This window comes from Nyctibius grandis, chromosome 32 (genome assembly GCF_013368605.1).
Source record: "Nyctibius grandis isolate bNycGra1 chromosome 32, bNycGra1.pri, whole genome shotgun sequence".
NCBI classification, from domain to species: Eukaryota; Metazoa; Chordata; class Aves; order Nyctibiiformes; family Nyctibiidae; genus Nyctibius; species Nyctibius grandis.
In genome coordinates this window covers 366,561-386,363 of record NC_090689.1, presented here as the reverse complement: position 1 = coordinate 386,363, position 19,803 = coordinate 366,561, and the positions used below count along the sequence as shown (strand labels likewise).

The 19,803-nt window shown below is 39.9% G+C and overlaps 1 protein-coding gene across 1 annotated transcript in view; it reads right to left on the bottom strand.

The window, feature by feature from the left end:
• Nucleotides 1-19,803, bottom strand: part of LOC137675134 (glypican-5-like) — a 345,701-nt gene that overhangs the window by 220,838 nt on the left and 105,060 nt on the right. Inside the window, exon 4 of the mRNA XM_068421077.1 lies at nucleotides 2,670-2,800. Coding sequence (XP_068277178.1) covers nucleotides 2,670-2,800 — 131 coding nt within the window. The remainder of the gene's footprint in view (nucleotides 1-2,669; nucleotides 2,801-19,803) is intronic.

The following is a 19,803-nucleotide window of genomic DNA, read 5'->3' as shown; positions in this document are numbered from 1 at the left end:
AGAAGGACTGCCTCCAGCCAGACTCAAAAATCACACACCCGGAAGAAAGACGTCAGGCAAAGAGACACCATCTTAACAGTCCCACTTTTCAACTGCACAGGCAGCCTTGGCTCTACTGAATAGCTGAAACCAGAGACTTTCAAACTCTTTGGAACAGGAGACTGATGTTGTAACTGGCCTTGCAAAGATGCAATACCTTGGAGCAAACATACACATGCAGGTATAAGCCGTTTGGCACTAGGTTTTTACAGGCATCTCTAAGCAGGTACTACAGAAGAGATGGGAGGCCACTTTATTGTGGTTTCTCCTACAGATGTGCTAACCAGCCTGGTTCTTCTCTTTGAGCTTGGGAATATTTTGACACATTAAGGGAATGAGCCACAGCTTTCCTGTTTAGTTGGGGAGCGCTGCCTCATTCCTTCTCTTTTTTCTTTTTCTTCTAAAAGAAGTAATGTCCCATATTCCCCTTGAATTAAGGATCATTTGGAGGGATGTCTGCTACACAGACTGACAGCCAGGCTCAGTCTGGCTGATTCCCTGTGTGCCCTTGTACCTAAACTGACAGACAGCTGACGTTATTGCTCTTCATTTTTGAAATCGCCAGAAGGAATGGCACCAAAAAAGATTCACATAATTACTCTCATAATCTCGATCCCCTGTAGCAGTTACCTGTCACTCTAAGCGCATTTTACACAACCCACTGCAGGAATGATTTCACCCATCCATTATAGAATTTTATTACCAAAAATTGCTTTTTATTGATATCATATGTGATTAAATGACAGATGATGAACCACACAGTGATGCAGCCAATCACTGCGTGTTTCACTCTATTTACTGTTTCACAATTGTGTCCAAGAAGCGAAGTACAAGCTTCATGTCATGTGTTTTATAGGGAGTTGTGGAAAATTTAAAAATATTCTCCACTTCTTACTAATTATGGCATGGCTCCATTATTCATTTTTGGTGCACAGGCTCTCCACAATACCTATCAACACTGTATGTCAGTAATGTTTTATGCTAATTATGTAAGGATGGCCTTAGTTTAGATTTTTTTTTGATAAATTAATTTTCAGTGCGCAGACCAATTTTGGGAAACTGTCTACTTTACAGTGTATTAATTTTAGTATATTTTCTTTTCCATTTACAGGTCTTACGTTTTAAAAGGCCAATAGCCAAATAATTCTAGATTGGGATTATGGGGAGGAAGTGGATCCTCAGGTGAGAAAGAACTGCTGTTGTGCCATTAAAGGCACCAGTCTGCATCTGTTTAAGAGGTGACCTGTTAATAGGTTGGTAGTTCTGCCTTTTTGGTTGCCAGCGTATAAGTCCCAGTGAAGTCACTGAGCTATACAGAAAATGGCCTAGGGCTCTGTGTTTTTAAAAGTGTATTTCGTTAATTGCACTAAAACTGTTCATTGGATTATTACTGCTGAATTTATTAATTTAATTTCCTTAATGCTCTTTTCTTTGATTTGCATGGTAAAAATTGATTAGCTCCAAGCACTAGTACAAACTGTTGTGTTTTGGTTTTAAATTACAAAGGGATAAAAATATTGCTATCACACAAAAAACTTAGCTTGCTGCTATTACTTCTATCTTTTAAAGCAGCGTTTGTTTCATTCTGCAAGCTTAGATAAGAATTAAAATAGAAATGGATAAAAATCTCATCTTCACAACTCAAACTCCAGAATCCAGGCTATGGAAATTTTAATACTGCTGTCTGTCATCTACCTATCCAACATACAGAGATACACATGGACTCCCTGGGCAGATTAGATATTGTTCTCGGATAGAGGCATAAGCCCAGCACGATTCCACTCACTTCACTGAAGTCATTCCAGATTAATACTGGTGTTACACAGAACAACATGTTAGCCAGAAATATGTCCTTGTGATTTTATGGCCAGTTAGCTCTGACATCTACTCATGTATCATGAGTGGGGCTCCAGAGACATCCTTCCCTCCCCACTTAGGATTTACAGAAAACCAGTCCAGGAGCTACACGAGGGGAAGTGAAAGAAAGACTAGGAAGATCTGGGAGCAGGAATACTCATGCCAGGGCCAGTGGCAGTAATTCAGCTGTCTAGTGTCTCAACTGGCATGCAGCTGAAGAACAGAAGCCAAGATGGACAAAAGCCTAAACATAAATGCTTCTGCTCTTGCTCTATTATGTAACAAATCAAGGGGATTGCGAGGCATCTTACTACTCCTGCCCAGCTCTGTGAAATGATGGACCGACTTTGTGTCAGGGCAATGAATCTCTCCTTTTCACCCCTTTGTCCTTCCCACCTCTGCCCCTGGATAAGCTCAAGTCCTTAAAGACCTGGACAGTTGTATTTTAAGTAATTTAGACTCAACTGTGGAAACTACCCAGACTTTGTTGAGGAAAAGCTTTCATCATTTTCACTGAAAGTTTCTGGAAATAATGAACACCTTGCTGCTAAGTAATGACATCAAGTCTGGCCTGTAAAAAGCTTTTCTTGGAGAGACCTGTAACGTAATACCACAAAGACATCTGTGTAACGATTGGTGATGGTAACAGCTGGGTAGCACACAGACAAGGTGACAGAACTGTGGCTCTGGCTTAAACGCTATGGTGCAAGGAACCATCAACACAAATTGTGAGGCAGAGAGTTCATTTCAAAGCAACTGTTGCTTAGGGTTACCTTCTTTTACTGTTCAGACTAGCGTGAGCCATCATGAATGTCTGGGTTTCAGTCGCTTCCTTCACTGGCACTATATTGTCTGATGACAGGTTCCCTTCTTGTTGTTTGGGCTGTCCACACACTTTATCAACCTGTATGAAAGGAAGGGAAAGGAAAACTGGGTTTGAATGTCGAAACTGATTTAAAATTGCCCAAAGGTCTGCTTGTTCCTAGTGGTCAGTGTTTACTGCAAGAGAAGGTGTCTGGGCAAGAGAAAGAAAGGATTCTTCTTTCCAGGACCTGGAAACTAGTCCCCTGCATAAAACCGACCAAATTAGGAGGCAGTGCAAAGAGCACTGCTACCAGAAAGCCAACAGTCATGGATCTGTCACTGGATAGGGCCTATGGCACACCTGGAAACAGGCTGAAGTAGTGACTGATAGAAGTGTTGCAAAACCATACTTTTATTTAGAAACATACCTGAAGTCTGAAGGTACACAGACTTTGGTGGAACTGTATATGGAGAGCAGAGTCTTATTTGGTGTTTGAAGGGGCTTGTAATCAGAAGACAACTGAGTCTTCCAACCTTTAACTAGACAATGTTCCCTTAAAACAAGGAAATGAGCAAAAGAAGTCAGCACCAACAAATCACTGTCAATGAAGTCTTTTCTTGGACAAAAGAGAATGAAAACAGAATTTCCAGGCCTAAGAATCATCAGTGCCTTCGATCTGGAGTTTGAAACACTAACATTGCTCAGCTATTTGCCCTTATTGCCCTTCCTGAAGCCTCTCATAGGGGATTTAATACAAGACCAGGAGAAAGCAAGCTTGTGTTTATCCTTTGTGCACTGTGGATCTGACACTGCAAATTTATTTGCTATAACAGCTTTAAGTGACAATAGTAAGACAAACCTCTTCCCTTTCTAATCCGCAAATAAGTAATCAGCAATGTTTTCACCTTCACTTAAATCCTCAAGCAAACACGAAAAGAAGACAAAAGAAATCCTACTGTGGGCACAGTACTACCAGCGAATCACGCAGAATCACTACTTAATCACACCAAATCCATCATCCTGCACACCACTGAATTTGGTATCCTTTCTTCAGTTTTCCATTATAACCAGGGTGAGAGAGATTCTTGCTGGTCTGTGCATTTTACTGCATCTTTAAAACCCTTCCTGAGTCACAACCGCCTATCTGCTGAATATTTCAGACCACAAATGACTTCAAATCATTTTCTCTGCCCCTTTGCACCACTATGTAGTATACGTCAGCACAAGTACAGGACAATTTTCTCTGCGTTAGCCCATTTCCTCCAGGAAAACTACTGCTGGGTAAACTAAGACATTTTCCTTTGATAAAATCGGCCAATCAAACAGGAAAAGTTGGAAGTTGTATAGGCATGACACTTAACATCAGCTTTAGTTGCATGAGTTACAGCCTGGCCCAGTATAATATGCTGTGTGTGAAGAATCTAAAACTGTAGCAACTGAATGAGAACACGCTGGATTAATCCTGACATATCTCCAGCAGCCAGAGCGGGAGCCAGCTGCCTCACTCAGCGCCACGCACTGTGTATATTGTTCTGGTCTCACCAGGGACTAGCACAGCATTGTTTTAAAACACAACTTTGTGAAATAAAATAGTCTATTTCAGTCCCTTCTAAACTTCTGAAAAGAAAAAAAAAAAACACTCTATGCAAATGCAAATCTAAAACAAAAATGCCTTTTGACCCCTTTGGAGCTGGACAGAGGGTACAACACAGCTGGACCACATTCCTGCACAGGATGCTCTCCCTCCTGTGCCCCAGGTTTCCCAGGTCTCCTGCAGCATGCAGACCCAAATTCCCAGCACAGGTTTCTGCAAAATCCATCTTAGATTACATCATGTCACTAAAGTTCATGTCTTCACATTACATACACCTCAAATCTAGTCACTAAGGATTTAAAACAATTTTAACCAACTAACACGACAGCGGTTTGGAAAAGCAATGTGGTTCTCATATACATTATACCAAGCGATGAAGAACTCCAAGTTCTTTGTTTTTCCTATGAGGAGTTTCAAAGAGATTTAGAGTCATCATTTTTATTGTGAATCGATAGTTTAAGCAACCAAATGAAAATACTCACTTTGTTTTGATTTGCATTTTTGATATCCTAGAAATAAAATGACTCTTTAAATTGCAGAAGTTTCAGTATTTTCTATGCCAAACCTTCACTTTGGGGTTTTCTTTTTAACCAGTAATAACAGTTTCCTGCATATCAAACAAAACCACAATATTTTAAGGAAAAAATATTTCTCAGTGGAAAATTTTAACCAGTTCTGCTCCATTAAAAAGAAAGTAATTCATTAAATGAAAGGGCAAATCACATTCACACTTTTTTGTCACTCAGGCCTTTTCATAGAATCATAGAATGGTTTCAGTTGGAAGGAACCTTAAAGATCATCTAGTTCCAACTCTCCTGCCACAGGCAGGGACACCTTTCCACTATAGTGCCTTCCAACTTTTCCTGTTTGATTTCCTCTTTTAGTGCCTTTCTTCTCATTAATATGCTAAGAAACACTAGAAATGCTCCATAATTTAAACTAGTGCACAGACATTTTAATCTGAAGTGAGATTAACAAGATGGAAGACACAATAATGATACATTACTTGTAATATCAGTAGCTCTTCAATGTCTCAGCTGAGATCCAGACTGTGTTTTACTGGGAAATAAAAAACCCACTAGTGTGAGGCAGTCCCTGTCAAACAGCATTGACACTTAAAGGAACAAAAAATGATAGGGAATTGGTGCAGAGGCACAAAGTGACTTCTCCAGTGCCACAGCAGGGGCCCATGGCAGACCACAGCTCGCTCTGTGTGCAGTCAGTGCCCTGGCCTCCTCGTGCAGCTCAGCCCAACAGCCCTCAGCCCAGACCCAGCTCCCCACGCTGGTCCCGCCTGTGCCACAGGAGCCTGCGCAGTTCCAGCAGGGCCAGGCTGGCAGCTCATCAGCCCTCTTTTCTTCTCACCCCTTCCAGCATGAAATTTCTTCAAGGTTAGCATGGATCACCAGATGTCCTTCCTTCACGACCTCTTTGGGGCAGCAAGGATGGAGGATTTCACCCCACCACTGCTCCCATGTTACATACAGGTGGCTTGAAAACTTATGCCCTTGAAGGTGGGAGTACCCTACACCTTGGGATGCAAAGACCAAACTTCTTCCCCTCCCAAGAGACTGACTCCCATGACTCCTGAGTTGTCCCTGTTTGGCATATTTGTTTCAGATTTTGGATGAGTTAAACAGAAACTTGATTTTTTTTTTTTTTTTTTTTTAATGTGGACTAACTTTGACATCTCAATAAAATGTGTATTTTTCTGCAAAATAAAACAAGAGAAAAGGCTGAATTTTACTAGCTAATTTTGACAGTCCAAGTTGATGGCAAGAGTGAGAACACTCATGTACAGAAAACCATCTCAAACTTCCATCTAGGACATCTATGAAAAATGAGTGAATGCTGTGTAAATTAAGAAGTATGAGGCATACCATTAAAAAAATAAGTGTTTTCTGCAACTGCAACATCTGGAATCTGCTACAAATTACCTGTTAACAGCAGTAAGAACATGGGAGGGTTTCCCTCCCATCCTAAGGGCACCAGACAGCTGCACTTAACAGAGCTCATGAATCAAGTCTCACCACCAAAAGGAAAAACAGTGCTACTAAAAACGGTGACTGGGATTTTAAAGATTTATTTCCTTGTATGTGTGACTTACTGCTTCCAAGTTATCTCTTAAACCGAAAGTGTAGACTCAGTGAATTTTTATTTATTTTTAAACAGAAGCTAACATTTCTCTACGACACTGGACATTAGAATTTGACACAGTAACAAAAAATATCAATAATTGTGAAAGGCAAGAGAACTACAAAACATTAGCTGCAAAGGACTGGAGATACCTGTGATAAAATTTAACAAGAATTAGTAGAAACAGAAAATCCACTGCTCTTTTCATAAATTCAATTTTTAGTACTCAGAATAATCAGGAATCAACATAAAGAACAACTAAGCTCATTTATGTCTCTGATTTTTAAGCTTAAAAATAAGCCTGCCAATCTTAAATTACAAACTGATAGAAAATCATCCCTCATTAACTACAAAAACACTAAGGTCATTCCTCATCTCTTTGATGATATTTAATCAAGTCTACCTTCTAACAGTGAATACTTACAGCTGAAAACTAGTGTTCCTCATACCTCATTATCTTCTGAATTATCAATAATGTTTCACAATTCTATACACTTTTCTTTGGATTAAAGCTTTTTTACTTATACACCAATGATTCTGCTTAAATATCTGTCTTTCTAACAACCAGAGCTACGTTTCTTCTCCTGTGAACTTTCCTTTGTAATGAAATACGGAGTCATATATATATGGATTATCTGACCTCTTACTATTTGTTCTGTAAAAGAATGACTATTTACAATTATCGCAGAGGCTTAACAAAATAAATCGAAAAAAATCTCATCCAAAATCTTTTGAACTCTTGCAGCTTGAGCAACCTTAAACACTGAGGTCATATTTAATATACCTAATATAATCAAACAAGGGAAAAATGTCATGCCCTTCTGGATACCAAGAGAATCTTATCTCTCTAAAGCAAGAGACCTTTTCACTAGTTCAGAACAGTAATTTTCTTTGATTTTATAATGGGAAGCCTAGTATTTTAAAATACAAGGTTCTTCTAGTGATTGGGCTTTGAGTTATCATTAAAATGCTGACACACTTTCCAGCAGATTTCCACCCCCTCACCCCAATCTCTAACCCAGTTCAGCTCTGTGAAAACCCAGCATCTGGGTGAACCCCTCTGACAAATCACACCTCTCAGCCCAGATTCCTGATGGCTGTGCAGGCATCAGCACAGCCATACCCCCCACCACACGTGCCACAAACGTATTTCAGATCAGAATTGGAGCTTGCTGGTGCCAGCGGCCAAGTTTAAATTGAGGGAAGCAGAAACACTGAGCTACAGGGACATCAGGTTTGAGTTTTCAGACTTGCATGTTCACCACGAGATCTCGTTTCCTTTGGGTTAGACATACCCTTACCACTTGATTACCGACGGCACAAGACACCAACAGATCTTGCTTGTCATCTGCTGTAAGCCATTAACCCAAATTCATTATGTAAATAAGGAATCCTCTCCTTTGGACTGGCCATCACCTATTACTACAGTATTGTTGCAAAATGTTCATTTCCAGTGCTCAGAAGGTGAGTGGGAGCATATCTGATAAAGTGTAAGCCAGGGCTTATCGCTCACTGCCGCTGGCTATAGCTTATTGAACAAAATCTTACACGCAACGAAGGGGCAATAGCTAAGAGAATAGGAAAGATTAGGAGAAGAGAGCAAATAACATTTGATTTTGCCCTCTTTTAAATATTCTCTCTCTTACGGAATATGTTACCTATTACAAATGTGGCATTTTGCTGGTAGCAAAGTCCAGCAATACATAAACAAACTATGGGATTACTAGTTCATTTTCCTACAGGAAAATGTTGTATTTCACTTGGGAGGGGAGCGTTCTCCTCTCTCTCATTTTGAATCTACAGGTCAGTTTAATGTAAATTAACTTCCTACAAATCTTCTGAAAATTGGCAGTTAGGGAGGTTGACCACTACTAGATACTAGAGATTCCACCAAGGAGAGTGGCATTGTGAACTCCTCAGGGGCAGAAAAACCTTCTGTCAGAGCTGACACTTACTTAGACATCAAAGAATCCAGTCATGGAATATAAACCCGTAAGAAATTAGGTTCTGTGTGTTGTCTGCTGCCTCTGGAAATACTTGACTTTATTAAAGTGATTTAAATTACAGTAATATTTCTAGGTTCATTTTTGGAATCAAGATACAAATGTGCCAGAAATAAATGACAAAGTCCTGTCATAGGAAGAGCTCACATTCTGAGGAAACAACAAGAAACTATAAGCATATCCTGAAAGATCCAGATCATTCTGATATTTTCATGAAACATCTGGGCTCCTCTTAGACATATCTCACAGTCTTCCTCAAACAAACAGAAAGTCCATCACAGGTGCCAACACTGGAAGTGCCTCCTGTCTCAGAAAGGTTTGGAAATGGTAACTGTAAAAAATCTGGATATCAGCTTGTGGAGTTGTTTGACAACAAGTTAAAGACCCTTGCGCTTTTCCTCTGGGGACTATAACCCCTGCGAAAAGGGGGAAAACTGTGTAAGGGTTATTTAGAGTCTCAAAAAGCTGGAACTTGAAATCAGTAAATCCAGAAAGCTCTAATAAATTCCCTGGCTAGAGATGTGGGCTATAAACTTTAGGCATCCATTTCAAGGTCAAGGAAGGATTAAAGAAAACCAGAGACCACTTCTACTTCAACCATAGAACAGAGTTGCTACAGCAACATTTGCCCACAACAGGAATGAAGCTGCCACACTAGTACAGAACAGGCAGATGCAAATCGCAAAGCTGAAGTGATTCCTAGGTCTTTTGTTTGGAGAACATGTATCCCTACAAAAGTTCACAAATTGTAATGTCTTCCTTAAGGAAACACCCGGTTACTGCCTCTTCCGAAAATGAGCAGTAGCCAAAAAGATCTCAAAGGACCTCCCTAACTGCATGGTAGGTTCAACCAGCTAGGGAGCTGGACAAATAGCATGTATGCAGTCCCAAGCACCCCCTTCCAAACTCAGAAATGCATTGCCATTTACAGGTATACATACAAAGATGGATGCATGGGGAGAAGTAAAATTAATTAGTCATAAGGATTTTCAATATGCATAGGATGTCAACTCAAGCTTCAAGTCAAAAAGGGGCAGATTTCAAACGTAAAGAATTTATAGGAGAACAACTTACATGACTGCAATCAACTTTCTCTCACATATTTCTAAGGGTCCAGCTTGAGGTATTAAATGGGTCAAGCAGTACTCCTGGATGTCCTTATAAAAAGTTTTACTTAAAGACTCTGTTCATCTATTCAACAATTCATCTTTCTTCCTTTTTAACTAAGAAGGTCAAGTTTCTAGGTGCTAGCTATATTGAGAAAGATAAGCGTTCAGCAACAGTGGAATAGCAGTAGTATTCTGCAAACAGCCCTGAAATCGGTTCTTGAAAAGAGAAAAGTGTTGTATTAGAAAGTTTTGTGCTTGTATGAATCAACATTATTGTCTTTTGTAGGTTCTGTCTGCAGCAGAAGAGACATACTTTCAAGCTTCAACTCTGGGAACACACAATGGTCAAATTCTGTAGCAGCTACTCAAATGTATCAAATTCTACAAGGTCTTCTCCTACATTAAAAATGCAAATGATGAGTAATGAGAATCTGGGGTCTTATTCTACAACATCCTTAAGAAAGAGTGGTTAGATAATCTGTACTGAGCCAAGCAACTGGGCATGCCATAAAGCCTGCATCTGAATGCATACACACTGGTTTTGTTCACAGGGGTAGTAGTTGAGGATTTCTGGAAAAACCTAAAATAAAGAAGTATCTTACACGGTATCAGATATTTCAAGAATTCTATACAGCTTATACATAACAAATTTTCACTGTAAATTACAATGATGTTCTTTTCTGCTCTCATTGGCTTTTAAAACAGCATACACTGGTCAGGATGGCAAACTATCCACAGTTTATCTCCACAGATAAAATCTTTTAAGCACACATAAGTCAATAACTTTGTCTATTTTGTTAGGAGCTTTTAAAACATTTCTGTTCAAATTGTATGTATATTTACCCAGCTGAAAAGAGAAGTGGTAAATATTTAGAAAGCCAAAACAAAATATGAACAGCACCTGAGAGGTCATGACAGCTGCCCTCCTCCCCCACAATACCCCCAAGACTCAGTACTAATCTTTCCTAACAGTCAGCCTTGGTTAGATGTGAGATTCGTCCTTAGATATTGACAACCTAGAAAGGTTAAGCTCAATTTTATAATTAATTACAATAATATAGTATGGAAGGAAAATTCCATTGGGAATCAATCCAAGTGAGTCACTTTAAAAGCTCTCAGAAAAATTAGGTAATTTTAAAGATAACGTAAGAAGAAAATAAATGAAAAACTTTATTCAGATTTCCCTTTTATCACTTTTCAAATTAATTACAGTATATCAAAACGGTATTGCATGTTATGTGTTTATTATTTATTCCCATTCTTAAGTGGAAGTAATTATCAAAATATTACTGGAATTTCTTTCATCACTGGAAGCTTAATATGCAACTAAGAAAATCCCTTCATAGTCTGCTTTTCAAAGGATCAATAACCAAATACAAAAAGTAGCAAAGAAAGATCATAATCTTACAAACACACACACACATATACATATGTAAAGGAAAACACACTCCTATCCTTTTAGGGCTTCCCTACTATGCAAGTGTTGTACAGAGTAAACACCAAACTGCTGCAGTTACCACCGCAGACAGAAGTCCCTAGAACAGACTGGTTCCCAGTGCACACCGCTGTGCGGACAGAAGGTGGTACCACCACCACCACCCGGCCCCAGCGCCTGCTGCTCTCCCTCCCCAGCAGCAAGGGCTGGCACCACCCCACCCCTGCCAGCAGGGCCCAACAGTGATATTTCTTAGCCCTCTGCAGTCAAAGCAGCCAAGCATCAGTATCAGCCCTTAAGGCTCTCCTTGAGCTCACCCAGTTAGAGACGGCTCCATCCCTCACTGCGATGAGGGCTGGCAACCTCCAGCAGCAGGGATCGTACCCGTGATTCAGGCAGGTCACCAGCTGGCACAGGCAAAAGGACATCTTTCCTTAGACTCGGGGAGCTCCCTAGACATCTTTAGTCACTCTTCAATTCGCTTTAAGTCAGATTATAACATAGTCACATAAGGAGCTATGAATCAGCCATTTTTTTCTCAAGTTAACTTCAGCCATGTTGATCTGTACCTGACTTCTTGATGATGCCCAAGAGCTCTCTGAGGCAACATCAGGACCCTTTTCACAAAAGGCAGCTAGTTTGATCATCACCCCCAACACAGTCAGTCCCACTGGTTTTAGCAAGTTTCAGCTGCCCGGCAGCAGAATTCACAAGATGGCCCAGTGACATAACGAATAGACATGAAGAGGAGGCTACTGAAAGAGGGAGTGTTTCTCCCTGAACAGCATCTCCTTTCGGTATTGCCAAAGACTACTGGGTAGAACAGACCGCTAGTCTGACCCCGCTGGAATCGTATGTTCCTCTATACATATGAGCAATCATAATTAAACAGAATTGCAGGAATGATTTTGAGTAACTGGCCAAGTTGACTGCAAACACTCATTCTTCATATACGAACAAATAAAAATTTGTAATGAATTACTAGGAACCCGAGCCAGATCTGATCCACAGTCACATAATTCTCTGAGCATGCAACCCAGCTTCATTTTCAAGTTTAACACACTTTCATAGGTGGGCCCTCAGGTATTTAGGCACAAGCCTAGGCAACCAGAACAATCATCCTAGCAGGCCTTTTGGTGTATTTGTTCTAAACACAGCTTTCAACTGAAGTGTTTTGTCTCCAGTCTTTACATAACACAAACAGAATTGTTTCTTAGTAGTTTTCACATGGCTGGCACTATGCAGTATATCCAAAAGAAGGCAATGAACAGTAACACAGACAAGATTCATTTTTGCTTCCTCCATGACTTACACTGATTTGGTGTCTTTAAAATACTACATCAATTAGATATCTAATTTTGCAAATAAACTACATAACAGTTTGTGCTACAGGCTCTCAGATAATTTGAAGTGTTTCTCAAAACCATTGTGCGTTCTGTGTGGGTCCTTCTTCCTCTGCAGGGTGCCTGAAAGCAGGGTTGCATGAGCTGGGGACAAGCCCCAGGGTGGTGAAGGGACAGGCAGAATGTCCACACAGAAGAGAATGCACCTCAGACTCACAGGCTTGACAGCTCCTGGTCAAAATCTCCCCTTTCGCTGCAGGTAGATAGATCCTAAGAACCAAATTTCAGGAAAATAAATGGAGGAAACATTCCCTAAGTAAACGAGTTTACTCCAAATCTCTTTGAGAAAAACTGTTTCCATTACTTTAACTGACATCCGAGTACGTTCAGGGGGATATTTACAGGGAAGAGAGCATCCCTATTGGAGCTGGCTAATGCTGCAAAAATGTCACCCAGACTTCAAGATACAAGAAGAGTCACACATATCCCAGACATTTAAGAGCATTGATATACCTACCCTGAAAACATTTGCCAAAAATGGTAATCAAGATCAGGAAAACACCAATTTTCAGTAAATTTTTTAAATCCTTCTAAGATTTTTTTTTTTTCTGTTCATCATTACTACAAGTATTTAATTGGGTAGGCGAAATGCCTGAACTTTCTCTTCCAAAAGACATTATGAAAGTGACCTAACAAAAATATGTAGGAAGCCAGACAGCCATTATACTTTCACATTGTCATATTAGCTGAAAAAATGCTGTAAGTTTATGCAATCACTGAACATGTCAATAACAACGTCAAGACCTCCAAAGAAGGTCAGAATGACCTTCCATTTTGTATATTACAGGAATATAATGATTAGAAGAGACTAGTAAACACATTCTTCTTTTTTCATGAGATACGTCATTTCAATTATGATTTTCTGACAGTTGCTGTCCAAATCAACAAGTTCTCTCATGCCTTTTTTTTCTGAACACAAATAAGTAATTTTAAATGACACTGAAGAGTTGAGTAATTATTCAAGAGCTGTAGCAATAGTACATAGCACAATTATTAGGGGCAGCAGCAGCAGCTGCCCTTGTTTTAAATATTTAGAAGACATTTTTCATGTTGAGACAAGTACATTACATTTGTAAGCTAATTCTAAGTCCTGTCTCCTAAGAAATCACTTCTAATGCAGTAGTGATGTGTTGTTCATAGCAGGTACCAAAAGAGCTGTTTTTTCCCTTTACCTTAGGACCTCAGGCAGACGTTATTAGGAGTTTTACCGAAGAGGACTGGGACCCTGCTCAGAGTGCAAAACCCTCGCTGCTCCTCGGGGCCTGATTCATCACATCTATTGGGACAGGCGTCACTACCATCAACAGGCTTTTGGTTTCTAAACATGTAGCAGGCAGACTCTGACCTTGTATACTTGGTGAAAGGAAGGACACTGTGAGAATTTACTACAGTGATTGATTAATGTAGAGCTATTTAGGACAATTAAATCATTAACATCATTTTCTGTTTGAGCTTTTCTGCAGTTGAAACTAGATGAAGATACTAAAATCTGCAAGTTTAAGTCCAAACTGCAGATCAGACCTTCAATATTGTACCTTTGAATTGTATCAAGTCAGAGATCTTTCTAGCAAGACATTAAGCACAGTCTATTTACTAGCATATGCATCCTGTTTTCAACTTAGGAGTCAGGGTCAATTGATAAAGGAAACACAGACTCAAGAAAGCCTCGTCTTAAACTGCCTGCTCTCTGTAGAACTCATTTTGACTACACTCAGAGTGCTGGAACGGTACCATTACAGCAATTTGGTGTGAGGGAAGAGGAATAGTATGAAAACAGCTGAAAACAAGGAATAAAGATGCTCATAACAGATCCAAGACCATGACTCTTCAATTCATGGTTGTCAGGCCTTTCTCACTCCAAACTTCGTTTCTGATCCATGCTTTGTTAAAACAAAAGCAACAGAAGGATCCACTTTAAAAAGTTATATGTAGCCAAGAAGTCTTGCCATTATTCCTTAGTCCAGAAACCATTTCCTCACTGATGGCACACTGAAATTTGAGAGCCATTCATGTACTTGTCTGACCCATTTCTGATGAAGTTCTGCAACAAGAGCAAACAAAGAACAGCCTTTCTTTTGGTTTGAAATGGCTCAGACTTTGTATAAAAATCTCAGAGAAATAATCCTAGAAAACATGAAGGAAATCAGACAGGATGTTTTCAAGCTGGAGGGTAGCGAAAACGTAACATTTTTACTTTTAAAAACATATCATAATCCAAAATAAGTCTCCTTTTACAATATTAAGTCTTACATAAAGACTGACAAACTCAAGCAGGGACATCAGGCACAGTCAACAGCGAGTTACGCAGTCACTTCAATAAACTGTGACTGCGTCCATTTAACAAGAACTAATCACCTTTTGATGGTAATTGAGTGATGTGAGTTACCAGCTCTGACAACATGCTGAATCAGTGTTAGCAATGCTGTCAAGAATCAATCATGCTTTATCAACCACGCACTAAAGCAGCACATTATGTATCATATCACATAAAAACCAGCACAATGAACATCCGTGGAGCTTTAAAGCCCACTGAGTGTATGCAAAAAGCTGACAGAAAATAGGGATTCTCAGCACAGAACCTGAATTTGTGTGGAAAAGATGTCCCAAAAGGGCACAGGACTGGGTATCAGAAAATTTTAATTGAGCCAGCAACATGCCCTAGGGGCGAAGGCTAATGGTATCCTGGACTATATTAGGACAAGTGGTGATCTTCCCTTCTATTCAGCACTGGCAAGGCCACACCTAGAATACTGTGCCCAGTTCTGGGCACCAGGTGACCCTGTTTGAGCAGGGGAGTTGGGACTAGATGACGTCTCAGGGTATCTCCCAACCTCAACCAATCTGTGATTCTAAGAATTCACTTTTTTATTTCCTTTGTGACTTCTGGTAAGTCACCTAAGAGTAAACAACACCCTCCTCCTACCCAAAAGACAGTAAAGAGTATGGAATTCAAAATTTGGATGTCCCTGCTGGACATGTGGATCCTTAATGGCAGCACGAGACATCTCAGAAAGGGACTCAAACCAAGCAAGCACCCAAGGCAGGAGAAAACAACAGGTACATAAGTGTATACAAACCTCTACACTTTCTCCAATATTCTGGAGAAGGCTCATCTCACACCTGTTGAAGTCCACAATACAAGATTAAGATTCAGCACTTTTGCTGCCTTCCTCTAAAAGGCACCCAGGACTTCCCTTCCTTATAGGACACTGAGTGCTTAAGCCACTGTATAATGCCAAAATACCAGATAAAAATTGGAGGCAAGAGAAGTATCAAGACTGATAGAAATTGGTGTAGTCAAATTGCTATCATTCTTCAATGAACATTCTAAGCACTTCAAAAGAAAAGAAAAAGGTATTTGAATTTTAGGAGGGAAAATAACTCAGTTAAATTCAGATAGCTCATGAATAACAATTTAAAAAACCAAAACAAACTATCAAAAAGCAGAGTAAAAAAAGCACAAGTTCCCCATCAAAACTTGCCTACCTACTTGCAAACCAATAGTATAGCATAGCATTCATAGGACAATTACGTGCTCAGTGTGACTATTATGCTTCTGGGAAGTATTCTGATCACTTTTAGCTACAGTCTTGAGTAGCATTTATCAAGACTGCAACTTTCCCATCTTACAGCCCTCACCTCACAGTAAGCGATAAATCTTTTTATTTTTATTCCTGTTTTTCAGACAAGGAGGCTGAGGCAGAGAGATTAACAAGTCTGAGAAAAACATGTAGGACAGGGTTGGAACTGACCAACTCCTGACAACCAATTTAGTTCTCTGACAATTAAATCACATCGTTCAACAGCTCTGGCAAAGTGCCTGCATGATTAAATACTTGCCTTGCCTACCTAAAACTTGTGGATTTGCAGAACCGGGCTACAAATCTCACAAGAGCATGGTCTCACAAACACCCTAGTGGATCCAAGGCTGCCTCTGCAGACCCAAATGTGCAGACAATCCAGGCATGATGCACCCAGTTAATGCCCCAAGACCACCCAGCAGCCCCGCATAGCAACAGGAGTTGGCAATCATCAATGCAACCCAACATATTGTTTAAGGCTGTAATTAAACTGCCCTGAATACACAAACTTGTTTCACTCCATAATTGTTTTGCTTGCCTAAAATAGGAACTGGAAGCAGTTGATTTGAGCTATACGGTCTGTGCTCATCTGCTTTTCAAAATATGCACCAGTTTTTCATTAATAACATGTATTTCTTTACTTCCTTCAGTGCACTACAGAAGAGTTTAATTTCCCTTTTTCTCCAGCCATAAGAAAGCACTACTGGCTCAAATCAAAGCTAAATTAAGCCACTGGTCCTTTCAATGCATGTGCCAAGAGACACTGCCCTCAAAGAGCAGACCCGTAACAATGCAAAACAAAGGAAAAAGTAATTTACTGTTTATGGTGCTTAGCTTGTCCCAATCTCTATTCCCTGCTCTGCAGCCTGAGCTGGTGAACGGGCACTCTCAGTCAGATGGCACCAGGCTGACATCTGGCAAGGGCAGACCTGTCAGGCCACACGCTCCGAGTGTAGGACCCGCTCAGTTGCCCTCCCCTCACACTCCTTCAGCACAGCACCTGCATCTCACCCCTAACACAGCACACTGCTGCCTCTTCCTGCACCCACCTATGCCTGCAGCGTTGGACCCTGCTACTGAACAGGTACCACAGGAGCTGTGCTGCAAAAGGACCTGCCCTTCCTACCAACATGCTGTACTCAGAGACACCCTTTGAGCAGCAGCCCTGTTCCACCACCCCTCCCCTTACCAGGAGGTTCCATCTGTGTTCATGCCCCAATGGACCATGTCCCTCACACACAACCTTCCACAGCAGCACTCAGCTCACACAGCTGTAACAGCAGTTTCAATCCCGTAAGTAATTTGGCTATGAACTGACAGTTTTGGGGAAGCCCTAACTTGCCTTCTCTTCACAGCATCTTCAGTGACATATCCAACTAAATGGCCATTTGCAGAGGCTTAATGCAAAACAGGAGAGAGAGCGTGCAGTTATTTCATTCTCACATCTTGGTGCCCACAGCTCAGCTTTCTTCCTTTGACCTCCTTATTTAAGTAGGATCACTATAATACTGACCTAAAAAGCATCCAGCAAGGTACATTCTCCCCAATTTAGCCAATAAATCACCCAAAAGCTCAATTTTCACACCTACTGGGATAGAACCTAAGGTCTCATTTAGGAGCAAGTTCTTGAAGCAAGAGCTTGGCAGACCAGTGAGGATAAGAGTCATCATCTGGCTGCAGAAAACAAACCAAAGCTAGGGAATATACACGGACCCGAGATCATTTCATTACCATACAAAGAATCTACCGTAGTTACAATTTCATCTTCAATTTCAGACTCTCGCAAAGCGACGTGACTAGATATAGGCAAGTAGCTTACTTGTAAAATCTTGTAACTCTCAGCAACAAATAATAGCGAGTAAAATATTAATCACAAAAAAATTATTTCTTATTTCTTAAATTCCAACGTTGATTTCCTCATTGCCTTCTGCACAGTTTCTTTCTACTCCAAAACAAGTGTGGAATTTCACACTGAACACCAATAGTTTCATTGAAGTCAGCTCATCAGTCTGCTTGGGGCCCAGTTTGGCCTGGTTTTGAGCTAATTGTAACTGGATGCTACAATACGCTGAAAGCATCTTGAGTGTCCTGTAAACATTATAATTTTCATTATTCAATATGCATATAGGATAAATATAATAAAAAACAGACTACAGCAACAAGCTGACTCAAAGTCCTTCAGCCACAGTCTATCGAATCAACATCAGCAATCGACAATGTGATAATAGCAGACTGTTCCTTGTTTACATAAGCAAAAAGAGTTAAGACCAACTTTTTTCTGATAGGTAAGACCTGACATGACAAAATCCATTACCATAATTTGACAGAGAAAGAGGACTTTTTCCTGAATTCTAGATGTTTAAGTGAATCCTGAAGCCTAAATCCTATATGACTTGGGTTGAGGTTCCTTAATGTAAGAAATACAATTTGGGATGGGATGGCAGTGCTATGTAGCATAAATTTTTCACTGCCTTTACCTAAAGTTGTCTACATGGGCATTGCTACTCTGAACCACGCTACAGCATAGAATACTTGATGAGAAAAACAGCGAGGCTTAAGTGCTTGCTGAAGTGGGTAAAGCACGAGAAGAGGACAGTGGTCTGCAGGGTACAACAATCTCCCAGGAAAAAACTAACACAAAGGGCTTGTCTCATTTATACTCTGACCCTTCTGCTGCTTTGATCAGCTGCTGAGAAGACCTATATATACAACTTTATTGTGACAAAACTTTCTAAAAAGACCACAGCATGAATGGGAATGGGGACTAAAATCCCTTCTTTTCATAACTATTTAAAAAAAATTTAAAACCTCAGCAATATAATAAAACACATGGGAGGCTAAAAAGTAAAACTGGCTTGTTTCTAAAACAGGTCTTAATATAGTGTGCCTGTAATAATGGAAAAGGGTAAATGAAAAGCATGCCGATTCCTGTTATTCTTTGAGTTAGACCATGCCCTTGGGTAGTATACGAAACCCCAGAAATGCAAAATATGAAAGTAATAAACATACAATTGCTCAGAACTTGATAATGATCTCTGTGAAACAAAATCTGAGGATTTTTGGTAGGCTTTGATGATTCTGAACACGGAATTAAGCTGAATGTATTTTAAATTAAACATAAAATAAAAACAGCTGCGGTAAAACATGCATGACCAAATTCTTCATCGGAACATGTGCTGCTTTTGGCTATTTTCTTTTAGATTTTAAAACTTCACTGGCATTCTGTATATTCAACTCCAGTATGAAGCAAAGTACAGTAGCTACTGTTGGCATTCAGTTAAGCCAATCTAATTTTATAGATGTTTGTCTAACAACTCAGAACCACTGCTATTTCCATCAGTGAAGGATTATACCATCAAATAAATTTATTCACTGTGATAGCTGCAATTCTATGTGCAATAGGGCCGAAGAGATATACAGTCATCATTTAGGATCATGAAGTTCATCCCACTGCTCTGCTGGCAACCCTCAATGCCTAATCACACAGAAAAAAAGAAAGACTGGTGATTAATTTTCCAAAGAGTTAATTTTAAGAACAAAACAAGATGGATTCCTAGCTGAAATTTTCCTATATGAAAAATACTTATTCCAGTAAAAAAATATTTAAACTGCTTGAGAAACAGGGGAACAATATAGAAGAAAGACACAGGAGAAGAAATGACTCTGTTTGCTGATACATATGAAAAAGACTATCCCATCATGGCAAGCCAGAGGGCAAACTTAACAAGATGTATAGAATACACTTCCACTTATGATTGAATTACCAGAAGATATCCATGTCATAGTGGAAATGCCCTAATCAAATCAACTTTGAAACACCATTTATTTGGGAATCTGACCT